The following is a 13,622-nucleotide window of genomic DNA, read 5'->3' as shown; positions in this document are numbered from 1 at the left end:
CACTGGTAAAAATGATAAAATATGGAAAAGAAATCTCAAAGAGGTGGGAGGAATTTATATATGTTGTAAACACTTCCTATGAAGATTATCTTTCCAACATTTGTTTTGTTAGTTTTGTTTTGCAGACATCATAATATATTTAAAAAGCATTTCTGCCCTGCCTCTGTCAGTTGGATGAATTAATTACCTTTTTGGTTAATTATTACATACTCACAATGGTAATTATGCTTTTATCATATCTTAATTTCTATACTTTGTTAAATAGACTGAACATCAACAGATCAAATGTAGGAAATAATATTCTTTGTCCTTCTTTTGAGCCTGGAATTATAATTACAGACACTGACAGTAGGTTTCTCAAGTATTATTAATAACTTTAAATTTGAACTCAAGATTTTCAGCAAAAGAGTTTCTTTAATCCCATTTCTGATTGCTAGTTCTTTACTGCTGATGGCAGATGATTCCATATTCTTTTGAAGACTGGTACTTAAAGCAGTGATAACTGCTTCTAAGAGTCAGCCATGCTACTTTCAGAAGTATAAGATATTTGTGAGATCTATTGATTTCAGTATTGGGGATCTTTATTATATCATATTCTAATTCTAAAATGTAGTAAAACAGCATTTGAAATTGAATTATACTCAACATTGTAATCTTTAAGAAGTGGATTTGAAGACTCTGACAGTTGAATGGGGGAAGGGCAGGAATAAGAATTTATAATGACCAGTTCCACTTTCATAGCCCTAGATGCATGATACTTGCCAGTTCTCTGTGAAGAGAACTGTGTCTAGAGTATATATTTGGTAATGTTTTTACTTTTTCACAAAACCTTTGACTTTTGAGGCAGGTGGTGCTTCAACCTTTACTACTGAGTGCAGCTACAGTATATGTGCTAGAATTATGGCCCATGTTAGAGATAAAGAATTATACATTTTGTTTAAAAATTGATCTTGGGATGTAACTAGTACCCTTATGCCTGAAAATGAACATTTGGATTCTTAGTTCCTAGGAAAGATTTTGGATTAGTGGGAGAGAAAGGATTGAGTTTACTGCTAGAGGTCAGGTCAGGGGATTGTGGCGCCCTTATAACTTAGCTTATCTGTCCCAGCATGGAGCCAGCAACTGTCAGTTTATCGTAATTGAAGAAGTTGAACTACTTCTTGAGAATATACTCTTTAAAGAATCTTATCCTATTACTTTCTAGTCTGAGGATCTTATGTGTAGATAATAGGGTGTTTCTTTGAATCCTTGATTAGAAGTTGCCTGAGTTTTTACTATTCCTGTAAGTAATTCATATACATTTAAATACTTAGGAAGTTTAAAACTAACTTTAAATGGATGGTACTGTAATATTTGATTATACGATAACATTAGTAGATAGACCTAAAATACATTTCCGAAAGAAAACAAGCCAAAGAAATTTCTGTGATGCGTAAGTATAGTACCCCTATACCATAGAGTCACATAGGACAGCTTCTTTGGGCCTTTGTATCACATGAGAGGTGCTAGATGTTGGCATACAAGTCGCAGCAGCAGGAAGTAATCATAGTGAAAACTGGACAGTGACACACAGAAAAACTCAGAAAGCATTTTGGGGCATTAACTGAAGGAGCCTATAGTTTACAGCAGAGTTGGGTAAACTTTTTCTGTAATGGACCATAGGGTAAATGTTTTAGGCCTTGAGTGTTACTCAGCTCTGCCATTGTAGCATGAAAGTAGCTGTAGAGACTACATAAATGAATGAGCACAGCTGTATTGCACTAAAACTTTTTTACAAAACAGGCACCAGCCTGGATTTGTCTGCAGGATATAGTTTGCTCTCCACTGGCTTAGAGGCAAAAATAGAGTAATTATTTGAAGGTATCACTTTTATACTTAACTGTAATTTATACCACAGTGATCACTGAGTTGTGAATTATATATTCAATATTGTTTAAGAATGTGTGAAAGTTGTAACATTTTTAAAAGATTTTTATTCTGAAAAAATGTTTTTGAAAACATACTGCTTAAAGTATTTGGATCTCATTCCCAGATACTGAATATAAATTTCTGTCTGGAGGTTTCAAAACCTGAGCCACATCTTTCAAGGAAGATTATCTCTAATATATATCCAATTTGAAAGATCATGCACAAGCACATATTATGTGTTTTGAGGAAGTATATGCAAATTTCCAGGTTAGGTCTTTGAATTAGTATTATATTTACCCTGTTGGCAAAGTTTTAGATATAAATTGTTGTGCTGTTTTGATGACTCTTCAGTATATATTACCTCAAGTGGAAGGATGACATTTTTTTCCACTTGCTTTGTTTCTAGGACTCTTCCGATTCTTTCCTTTCTTGTCATTTTATGTTGGCAGTGTATTAGTTCCTCTGTGAATGAAATCTCACTTAGGATTTTTCCCCCTTAGTGTTACAAAACGTTTACCTTGATTTGGGTTGATTGCAAGTGTATGACTTTATTTCAGAAACTTTGTTGACATAAACTGAATTTGTAGTGTATTTTTATCTAAAATGTCTTGTATTAGTATATTATAATGTCTTATATTAGTATATTATCTCCTTTGGCTTTTATGCTTGTTCTTCTGTTTTTAAAATGACTAACACTTAATGCTATGCCTAATCTAAAGGCGAACAGCTGCTTGGAGAACTACAAGTGAAGAAAAGAAAGCATTAGATCAGGCTAGTGAAGAGATTTGGAATGATTTTCAAGAAGCTGCGAAAGCACATTGACAAGTTAGAAAATATGTTATGAGCTGGATCAAGCCTGGGATGACAATGATAGAAATCTGGTAAAAGGAATATGTTTTTGTAAGAGCATGATAAAAATTTTTTTTATAAATACTAACTCTCCAATTGTAATGTTTGGCTTTCGTTACCACTTTACTACACGTTTATTTTAAGTAAAGGTTGTAGAAATATCTTCTAATTTGTTGTAGTGTCACTGTAATGAGAAAACTATAAGAGGAGCACACATTTGTACCTCAACCACCCTATTTTGTGCACATGCACTTATTACTCATTGTTATTTTCTATCTGGAAATCTGTTATTTTGCCATCTAACAATTCATAATAAGAAATAAAAATTCTTACAGATAAAACATAATGAAGTGAAGAAGCCAATAAAAGTAATTATTTCCCTGATTTTTCCTTTTGAGAAATGATTAGTATAAAAGACAATTTAGTCTGGGCGCGGTGGCTCACGCCTGTAATCCTAGCACTCTGGGAGGCCAAGGCGGTTGGATCGCTCAAGGTCAGGAGTTCGAGACCAGCCTGAGCAAGAGCGAGACCCCGTCTCTACTAAAAATAGAAAGAAATGATCTGGACAGCTAAAAATATATATATAAAAAATTAGCCGGGCATGGTGGCACATGCCTGTAGTCCCAGCTACTCGGGAGGCTGAGGCAGGAGGATCGCTTGAGCCCAGAAGTTTGAGGTTGCTGTGAGCTAAGCTGAAGCCACGGCACTCTAACCCAGGCAACAGAGTGAGACTCTGTCTCAAAAAAAAAAATAAAATAAAATAAAAGACAATTTAATTCTTTGATTCAGATAATTGTCAAAATATGCAACATGAATAAAATCAGCATTTAAATTGGTCTAAGTCAGACTCCCAGTAAGCTAAGTTAAAAGTGGGTGGTGTCTTCTCCAGATTTCTGGTGGAATCCTTGTCTTTTAGAGATGAGCTATTTTCATAGCATCAGAGAAATGTTATTTATTTACATTCAGAAAGTTAGTGCTCAGATCATTCCCAGAAAATAATTTAAGAATTTTAGCAAACTTTCTGGACTTGATACCTTATATATAAGGTATATAAGGGTAAGAATGTAAAAGCAAACAAATTCTTTCTTTTTTATTTTAGTGAAAAGTTGGAAGACTGTTCGCGCAAGTTGATAAAAGAGAATGGATTAAATGCAGGCTTGGCTTTTCCTACTGGATGTTCTCTCAATAACTGTGCTGCCCATTATACTCCCAATGCTGGTGACACAACAGTATTACAATATGACGACATCTGTAAGATAGATTTTGGAACACATATAAGCGGTGAGTTCTTGGAAGAAATTCCTGCCACCCCCAAGTGCCCCCAAAAACTCTTACTTTTTATCTATTAGGTGGAGCTATAAATGCTGAACTCCCAAATTTCGTTCTTGCCTCCTTACTTACCTCAAGAGCAGTCTTGAGTCTGATTTTAAGATTTACTTTAAAGCATTCTAGTAAGTGGAATAAAACGAAAACTGTTGGGTAAGTGAGGTTTATTACCTTTGTCTCAAGGCATGAAAAATATAATCCTACATTGCTTAACTGGGTCATTGTTTCATACATCATTTATTTGAATAATAACGATAACATTTATGTAGAACTTTTAAGTTTATCAACCTTTTTATACATGTTTGCTTTTCTAGTTTCTACCCCAAACCCTGTCAGGTAAATACTTTGTTATCTTACTTAACAGGCAAAAAAGCTAGCTTAGATAACTACTTATGTGAAGTTTTACTAAATTGGAGAAGTAGCACTATATTTAGGGCCCTTTGGGTCCTGTACATTTTCTCTCTCCTACATTTATATGTTTGTATAACTTCCTGGGTGAACACTGAATTGGTCTGGGAGTGATATGAAAATCCTTTGTATACTTTTTACTCTTTTTCAGTCCATTATTCTGTTTTCTTGTTAACTAGCAAGGTTAATAGAATAAAGTAGGTAAATTGACTATCTGATGAGTAAACTTAAAGAATTTTCTCTTTCAGGTAGGATTATTGACTGTGCTTTTACTGTCACTTTTAATCCCAAATATGATACATTATTAAAAGCTGTAAAAGATGCTACTAATACTGGAATAAAGGTATGTGAACTGTAAGCACCCTTTCACTTAACATATTTTGAACACTTTTTAGCATGTTTAAGGTCTTCAGGTAATTAAGTTGAATAAAAACTGGTCCATTACCTTAGGGTCTTTTTTAAAATTTTTTTTATTGAGGTAAAATATACATACATGGCTTAGCATCTTTACCATTTTTAAGTGTATAGATCAGTGGTAATAAGCCCTTTGAGAGTCTTAAGAGAAGTCTTAAAACAGAGTTTGGATCTATTTTTGCCTGTCAAATTGGCAGTGTTTGGGTTTTTTTTTAAATTGATACTATTTTTAGAGCAGTTTTAAGTTCACAGCGAAGTTGAACAGAAGGTACAGAGATTTCCTATATATCCCCTTCCCCCACATGCACACAACCTCCTCCACTGTCAGTATCCCCCACCAGAGAAGTATGTTTATTAAAATAATTGAACCAACATCGACACCTCATAATCTTCAGAAGTTCATAGTTTATGTGTGTTCACTCTTAGTGTTGTATATTCTATGGGTTTTTATAAATATATAATGACCTGTATACACTTTTAGTATCATACACAATATTTTTACGGCGCCCAAATCCTCTGTGCTTAACTGATTCATCCATCCCTTCCCACTAAGCCCTGGTACAACCCAGCTTTTGTTTTCCCCTCCCTGTTATTTGTGTGTGTGTGTGTGTGTGTGTGTGTGTGTGTTAAAATATACATTACATAAAATTTACCGTATTAATCATGCTAAGTGTACTGTTTATTGGTGGCAGGTACATTCATGATATTGTGCAGCCATCACCATTCATGTTCATAACTTTTTTCGGGTTGTAAAACTGAACCTCTATGCCCATTAAACAATAACTCCCAATTTCCGCCTCCCGCTAGCCCCTGACAACTACCATTCTACTGTTTATACTTTTGACTGCTGTAAGTACCGAATATAGTATTTGTCTTTTTGTGATTGGCTTATTTCACTTAGCACGATGTCCTCAAGGTTCATCCATGTTATAGCATATGTCAGAATTTATATACTTAAGGCAGAATAATCCCTTATATGTATGTGCCATATTTTACTTATTCACCCATTGATGGACACTTAGGTTTTAGCTATTGTGAATAATGCTGTTATAATGCGGTATACAAATATCTCTTCAAGATCCTGTTTTCAATTTTTTTGGGTACATACCCAGAAGTGGATTTGTCCAGTCATATGGTAATTATATTTTTAATGTGTCAAGTATCCTTCATACTGTTTTACAGAGTAACTGTACCATTTTAGATTCCCACCAGTAGTATGCAAGGAAGGGTTCTAGTTACTGCACATCCTTCCCAACATTTATTACTTTCTGAGGTTTTTTGGATGGTATATCATCTTTGGAGAAATGTCTACTCAAATCATTTGTCCATTTATTAATCGAGTGGTTTCGTTGTTGAATTTTAGAAGTTCTGTATTTATTCTGAATATTAACTCCATATCAGATATATGATTTGCAAATATTTTCTCTCATTTGCCTTTTTACTCTGGATATTGTGGGGTTGGAGTTTTTTTTGTTTGTTTATTTTTTGTGTTTTGAGATGAGCGTCTCACTCTGTCACCTAGGCTAGAGTGCAGTGGCACAGTTATAGCTCTCTATAGCCTCAAACTCCTGGGCTCAAGTAAATGATCCTCTTGGCTAAGCCTCAGAGTTGCTGGGACTACAGGTGTGTACTACCCTTCCCAGCTAATTTCTTTCCATTTTCTTTTTTTTTTTTTTTTAAATGACAGGGTCTTGCTATGTTACCCAGGCTGGTCACAAACTCCTGGACCTCAAGTGATCCTCCCGCCTCAGCCTCCCAAGTAGCGGGGATTATAGGCGTGAGCCACTATGCCCAGTGGATATTGTGTTTTGATGCATAAAATATTTAATTTTCATGAAGTCTAGTTTGTCTATTTTTTCTTGTTACCTGTGCCTTTGTTTTCATATCCAAGATATCTTTGCCAAATCCAATGTCATGAAGCTTTTTGCTCTGCTTTCTTCTAAGAGTTTTATAGTTTTAGGTCTTATATTTAGGTCTTTGGTCCATTTTGAGTTCATTTTTCTATATGATGTTAAGTAAGGGTCCACCTTTATTCTTTTGTATGTGGATGTGTAGTCTTCCTAGCATGGTTTTCGATAGACTGTTCTTTCCCTATCGAATGATCTTGTCAAAAATCATTAGATGATACATGTGAGGGTTTGTTTCTGGACTTTGTTCCATTGGTCTAAATGTCTTTTGATTACTTTTGATTACTGTAGCTTTTGATTACTGTAGCTTTGTAGTAAGTTTTGAAATCAGGAAGTGTTAGTCCTACATCTTTGTTCATCTTTTTAAAGATTGTCTTGACTATGCAGGATGTCTTGGGATTCCATATGAATTTGGGCCGGTTTTTTTTTTTTTTGCAAAAAAAATGACAGTTGGACTTTTGGTAAGGGATTGCATTGAATCTGTGGATGATTCCAGGTAGTATTGGCATCTTAATAATAGTAAGTCTTTCAGTCCATGAACATCGGATGGTTCCATTTTGTTTATGTCTTTAATTTCTTTGAGCAATCTTTTCTTTTTTTTTTTGAAACAAGAGTCTTGCTCTGTCACCTGGGCTAGAGTGCCATGGCATCAGCCTAGCTCACAGCAACCTCAAACTCCTGGGCTCAAGCAATCCTCCTGTCTCAGCCTCCCAAGTAGCTGGGACTATAAGGCGTGCACCACCACACCTGGCTGATTTTTCTATTTTTAGTAGAGATGGGGGTCTCACTCCTGCTCAGGCTGGTCTCAAACTCCTGAGCTCAAAGAGCCTCCCACCTCGGCCTCCCAGAGTGCTAGGATTACAGGCGTGAGCCATGGCGCCTGGCCTGAGCGATCTTTTTGTAGTTTTCGTTGTACAAGTCTTTTACCTCATTGGTTATTTCCAAGTATTTTATTCTTTTGGGGGGTATTATAAATGGAGTTGTTTTTGTAATTTCCTTTTCAGATTGTTCATTGTTAATATATAGAAATGCAACTTATTTTTGTGTGTTGACTTTGTATCCTGTACTTTGTTGAATTCATTTATTGTAACACTTTTTCTGGCATCTTCAGAGTTTTCTACATGTAAGATTACATTATCTGTGAACAGAGATAATTTTACTTCTTCCATTTCAGTTTGGATGTCTTTAGTTTTTCTTGGCTAATTGTTTTGTGTTATGTTGAGTGAAAATGGTCAATGTGGACATCCTTCCTTTTCTGTTCCTGATCTTAGAGGAAAAGCTTTCAGTCTTTCACCATTGAATATGATGTTCACTATAGATTTTTCATAGGTGGTTTTTATTGAGGTAGTTTCTTTCTCTTTGTTTGTTCAATCTTTTTTCATCATGGAAGGGTATTGAAGTTGTCAGATGCTTTTTTTTGCATCGATTGAGATGATTATGTGGATTTTTTCTGTTCGTTGTGTTAATGTGTAGTTATTGATCCTTTTTTTTTTTTTTTTTTTTTTTTGAGACAGAGTCTCACTCTTTTGCCTGGGCTAGAGTGAGTGCCATGGCATCAGCCTAGCTCACAGCAACCTCACACTCCTGGGCTCAAGCGATCCTTCTGCCTCAGCCTCCCGAGTAGCTGGGACTACAGGCATGCGCCACCATGCCCGGCTAATTTTTTCTATATATTTTTAGTTGGCCGATTAATTTATTTTCTATTTTTAGTAGAGACGGAGTCTCGCTCTTGCTCAGGCTGGTTTCGAACTCCTGAGCTCAAACAATCCGCCCGCCTCGGCCTCCCACAGTGCTAGGATTACAGGCGTGAGCCACCGCGCCCGGCCTATTGATCCATTTTTGTATGTTGAACCATCCTTGCATTCCAGGAATAAGTCCCACTAAGTCAATATCCTATTGAATTAGGTTTGCAGTAGGTTCGCACCAGTGTTGATAAGGAATATTGGTTTGTAGTTTTCTTGTAGTGTCTTTGTCTGGTTTTGGTGTCAGGGTAATGTTGGTCTCATAAATTAGGAAGTTAGGAAGTGTGCCCTTTTTTGATTTTTTTGCAAAAGTTCGAGAAGGATTGGTATTAGTTCTTTAAATGTTTGGTAAAATTAACCAGTGAAGCCATCCAGGTCCAGGGCTTAAAATTTGTCAGATTTTTGATTAGTGATTCAGTCTCCTTACTACTTCTAGGTCTGTTCAGATTTTCTGTTTTTTTTTGGTTTAGTCTTGGTAGGTTTTTTGTGTCTTGGAATTTGTCCATTTTATCTAGGTAATCCAATTGTTACCTCCAGTTAGTTGTTCATAATTCTGTCTTAGAATCTTTTTTTCCTATAGAATCAGCAATAATGTCTTCAATTTCATTTCTGACTTCAGTAATTTTAGTTTACTCTTTTTTTTCTTCGTCTATCTAGCTAAAGCTTTATTGATTTTGTTGATGTTTTTAAAGAACCAACTTTTGGTTTCATTGATTTTTCTCAGTTTTTCTATTCTCTGTCTCTGCTCTCATTGTTATTTACTTCCTTCTGCTAGCTTTGGGTGTAGTTTATTCTTCTTTTTCTGGTTCCTTAAGTTGTAACATTAGGTTGTTGATTTGAGATCTGTTTTGTTTTTTAATATAAGCATTTATGGCCATAAGTTTCCCTCTTAGCAGTGTTTTCACCATGTCCCTTAATTTTTGGTATACTGTGTTTTCCTTTTCTGCTTTCCCTTGTGATTTCTTATTTGATCCATTGGTTGTTTAAGAGAGTGTGTTGTTTAATTTTCACAATTGTGTGAATTTTCCAGTTTTACATCTGTTATTGATTTCTGACACCTCCCCCCCCCCCATTATGGTTGGACATACTTTGTATGATATCTGTGTTTTAAAATTTGTCGAGACTTAATTTGTGGCCTAACATATAATCTATTCTGGGAAGTGTCCCATGTGCAAAAAGAATGTATATGCTGTGTTGTTTGGTAGATTGTTCTGTATACGTCGTTAGATCTAGTTGATTTATTGTGTTAAGTCCTCTGTTTCCTTACTTACCTTCTGTCTGGTGGCTCTATCCATTATTTAGAGTGTGGTATTGAAGTCTCCAACTATTACTGTATTACTGTTTCTCCTTCAATTCTGTCAGTTTTTGCTTCATAGATTTTGATGGTCTGTTTTTATGTGTGTAAATGCTTATGATTGTTGTATCTTCTTGCTGTGTTGAACCTTTTATTAGTAATATATCTTTTCCTTCTTTGTCTTCTGTACTCTTTTCATTTGAAGTTTATTTTGTCTGATATTTACCACCCCTGCTCTCTTTGTTACTATTTGCTTGAAATATCTTTTTCTATCCATTCACTTTCAACTTGTTTTTGTCTGTGGATCTAAGGTGAATCTCTTGTAGACAGCATAGAGTTGGATCATGGGTTTTTATCCATTCTACTAATTCATTTGATTGGAGAGTTTAATCCATTTCCGTTTAAAGTAATTGCTGAAAAGGAAGGACTTCTGTCATTTTGCTATTTGTTTTCTACATACCTTACAGTTTTTTGTCCCTTGTTTCTTACATTATTATCTTTGTGTTAAGTTGATTTTTTGTAGTGAAGTGTTTAGTTCCTTTCTACAACTCAAAATGCTGCTCCTTTAGAGCTCCATCCCCACCTCTTTCAGTTGTTGATGTCAGAAAATTACATTCTTATATGTTGTATACCCAAAGACATAAACTAATAATTCTTTTAAATATTAATTTCTTAAATTATATAGAAAACAGAATATGGAGTTAAAAACCAAAGTTATCAATAACACCAGCTTTTAGACTAAAAGTAAGGTGTGTGGAAAACACAGTGGAGTTACAAACTGTGGTTACAATAATGCTAGTTGCTATAATTGCCCATTAATTTTCCTTTATTGAGATCTTTATTTCACATTACTATCTAACATCCTTTCATTTCACTTTGTAGGACTCCCTTGAGCATTTCATACAGGGCATTTCTAATAGTAATGAACTCCTTCTCAAGTTTTTGTTTATCTGAGAATATCTTAATTTTTCCCTTGCTTTTGAAGGACGGTTTTCCCAAATATAGGATTCTCGGGTGATAACTTTTTTCCTTTTAGTTAGCACTTTCAATGTGTAACCCTATTGACTTCTGGCCTCCAAAGTTTCTGATGAGAAATCTGCCTATAGTGTAGTTGAGGATCCCGTATATGTGATGAGTCACTTCTCTTGTTGCTTTCAAGATTCCCTTTTAGAAAGTTTAATTATAATGTGTCTTGGTTTGGATTTCATTGAGTTCATCTTACTTGGAGTTCTTTGAACTTCTTAGACATTTATATTCATAATTTTCATCAGATTTATGAAGTTTCAGCCATTATTTCTTAAAATATTCTCTCTATTCCTTTCTCTCTCTCTCTTCTTCTGAGACTTCCATAATGTGCATATTGGTCCACTTGATACATAGGTCCCTGAGGCTCTTTTCACTTTTCTTCAGTCTTTTTCCTTTTTGTTCCTCAGACTTGATAATTTGGCTTGTCCTATTTTTATTGATTTTTTTTCTTCTCTCTGCTCAAATGTCTTTGAATTCCTCTAGTGATTTTTTTAGTTCAGTTACTATACTTTTAAGCTTCAGAATTTTAGTTTCTTTTAGGTTTTCTAGCTCTTGATGTTTTCATTTGGCTTATACTTTTTTTTTTTTTTTTAAACTTCTTCCTTTAATTCTTTAAGCTTCTATAGAAGAGTTGTTTTTCTAGATCTGCCATTGGGTCTTTTTCATGGAGTTTCTATTGATTTTTTTTTCCCTTTGAATGGGTGTGTTCTTTCCTATTTCTTTGCATGCCTTGTGATTTTTTTTGTTGAATACTACATATTTGAATATAATATGGTAACTCTGGAAATCACATTCTCCCTCTTCACCAGGATTTGCTGGTGGGTTTTTAGTTTTGTTTTGTTTTTTATTCTTGTAGGCTGTCTCTGTGCCTATAAGAATCCACCTGAGGTGTAAACTTAAGGTGTTCTCAGGTCTTGTCTGAGCCTGCACCTTTCCCTGGGCATGTGTGCTCACTTTTGAATTTCTCTCACATATGCAGTTGTTTTTGAATGTCCTAGTCTTTAATGTCTGGCTCCCAAAAGGGGAAAAAGAAAAAAATGAAGCAAGGGAGGGAGAGGTGCTGGCCTTTTAAATTTTCCTGAAGTCACTTTAGGCAGAGAGGTAGTGAGTGGCAGGGGTTTGCAACTATAAGGGGAGATGCAACAACAATGGCCACCCACCTCTTTGCACCTCTGTGATTACAAGCAGCAACCAGGCTGGGCGCGGTGGCTCATTTCTGTAATCCTAGCACTCTGGAAGGCTGAGGTGGGAGGATTACTTGAGCTGAAGAGTTCGAGACCAGCCTGAGCAAGAGTGAGACCCCATCTTTACTAAAAAATAGAAAAAATTAGCCGGGCTTGGTGGTGCATGCCTGTAGTTCCAGCTACTCTGGAGGCTAGGCAGGAGGATCGCTTGAGCCCAGGAGTTTGAGGTTGCTGCGAGCTAGGCTGATGCCATGGCACTCTAGCCTGGGCAACAGAGTGAGACTCTATCTCAAAAAAACAAAACAAAAAAAACAATGCAGCAGCAGCAACCGGGTATCAGAGCATAGATCCCTCATACGAAGATCTGTTTTCCTTACCCTGGTTCCCCCAGGCTATGTGCAGGTTGCTCCAGGAACATGTGCCAGCCATAGAGTTTATAGTATGGGATGTAGTAGCACTGCTACTATGCTAAGAGCTAAAACTGAGGGAAATTAACTGCACTTGACCATCTGATCCTGCCCCTGTAAGTTGCAGCCCTCAGTAGACTCCAGATTCCCATGTAGTTACCTCAGGCAGATTCTGCCAGTGCAGTTGTCTAGGTGGGGAGACAGATTCCTGGTGCTTACTATTCCACCATCTTCCCAGAATCCTCCCCAAAGTCTGTTATATAGAAAGTTATGTTCAAAGCAGTTTTTCTGAGTCCCTTATTTTAAAATATTAAGAAATTAAGTTGGTTGCAATAACAAAGTATACATTATTTTTTTAGTGTGCTGGAATTGATGTTCGTCTGTGTGATGTTGGTGAGGCCATCCAAGAAGTTATGGAATCTTATGAAGTTGAAATAGATGGGAAGACATATCAAGGTATATTCTTTAAATACACCTTATTTTGAAATTAAGTTTATAAACTACTATCAAGTGCTTTCTTTGGATAGGCTACTTCATCTTTATATCTTGGAAATATAAAGGAAACAGGGGAAATGACCTGCTCAGAGCATGGTAGTACTATGATTGCTAACTGAGAATTATTGTCAAGCTATTCTGTTATCTAATTAGACACTTGGGGAATTATTCTAAGGTAGGCAAAATGTGGACTAGGTTTTCTGTGACTAGTCAAATCAAGTCTCAGAGAGAAGCCAGGGGCCCTTTTCATTGGTGATTTCCTCCCTCCCATTTTTCTTTTTTTTCTAGAGTCACATTCAGAATTTGGAGGCCAGTTAATTCCTTGTTTGTCCCTTCAATTCTCAAATCCCTTTGCCTCTTAATCTTTCATAGCCCCCTCCCTTAGGTATATATTCCCAGTCACCTGTGCCTTCATTCATCTCTGTCTGTCAATTCCCAGGTCTGTCTGTTCATCCCCCAGTCACCATCCTCCTTTATCTATGCTTATTACTCTTTGTATCCCTGCTCTAATAACTTTCTTACAGAATATTTCTTTTAACTGAATCCTGTCTTCCTTTTTTTAAGAGACAGGATCTTGCTCTGTTGCCCAGGCTGGATTGCAGTGGCGCTGTCATAGCTCACTATACCCTTGACTCCTGGGCTCAGGTTATACTCCTGCCTCA

The 13,622-nt window shown here is 36.0% G+C and overlaps 1 protein-coding gene across 1 annotated transcript in view; it reads left to right on the top strand.

The window, feature by feature from the left end:
- Positions 1–13,622, top strand: part of METAP2 (methionyl aminopeptidase 2) — a 46,933-nt gene that overhangs the window by 14,055 nt on the left and 19,256 nt on the right. The window contains 4 exon segments of the mRNA XM_012664036.1: positions 2,628–2,789; positions 3,857–4,038; positions 4,740–4,834; positions 12,825–12,921. Coding sequence (XP_012519490.1) covers positions 2,628–2,789; positions 3,857–4,038; positions 4,740–4,834; positions 12,825–12,921 — 536 coding nt within the window.

Source organism: Propithecus coquereli, unplaced genomic scaffold (assembly GCF_000956105.1).
Source record: "Propithecus coquereli isolate 6110/MARCELLA unplaced genomic scaffold, Pcoq_1.0 Scaffold85, whole genome shotgun sequence".
Lineage (NCBI taxonomy): Eukaryota > Metazoa > Chordata > Mammalia > Primates > Indriidae > Propithecus > Propithecus coquereli.
Note: the sequence above shows the minus strand (reverse complement) of the source record. Positions and strands in the feature narration are given on the sequence as shown.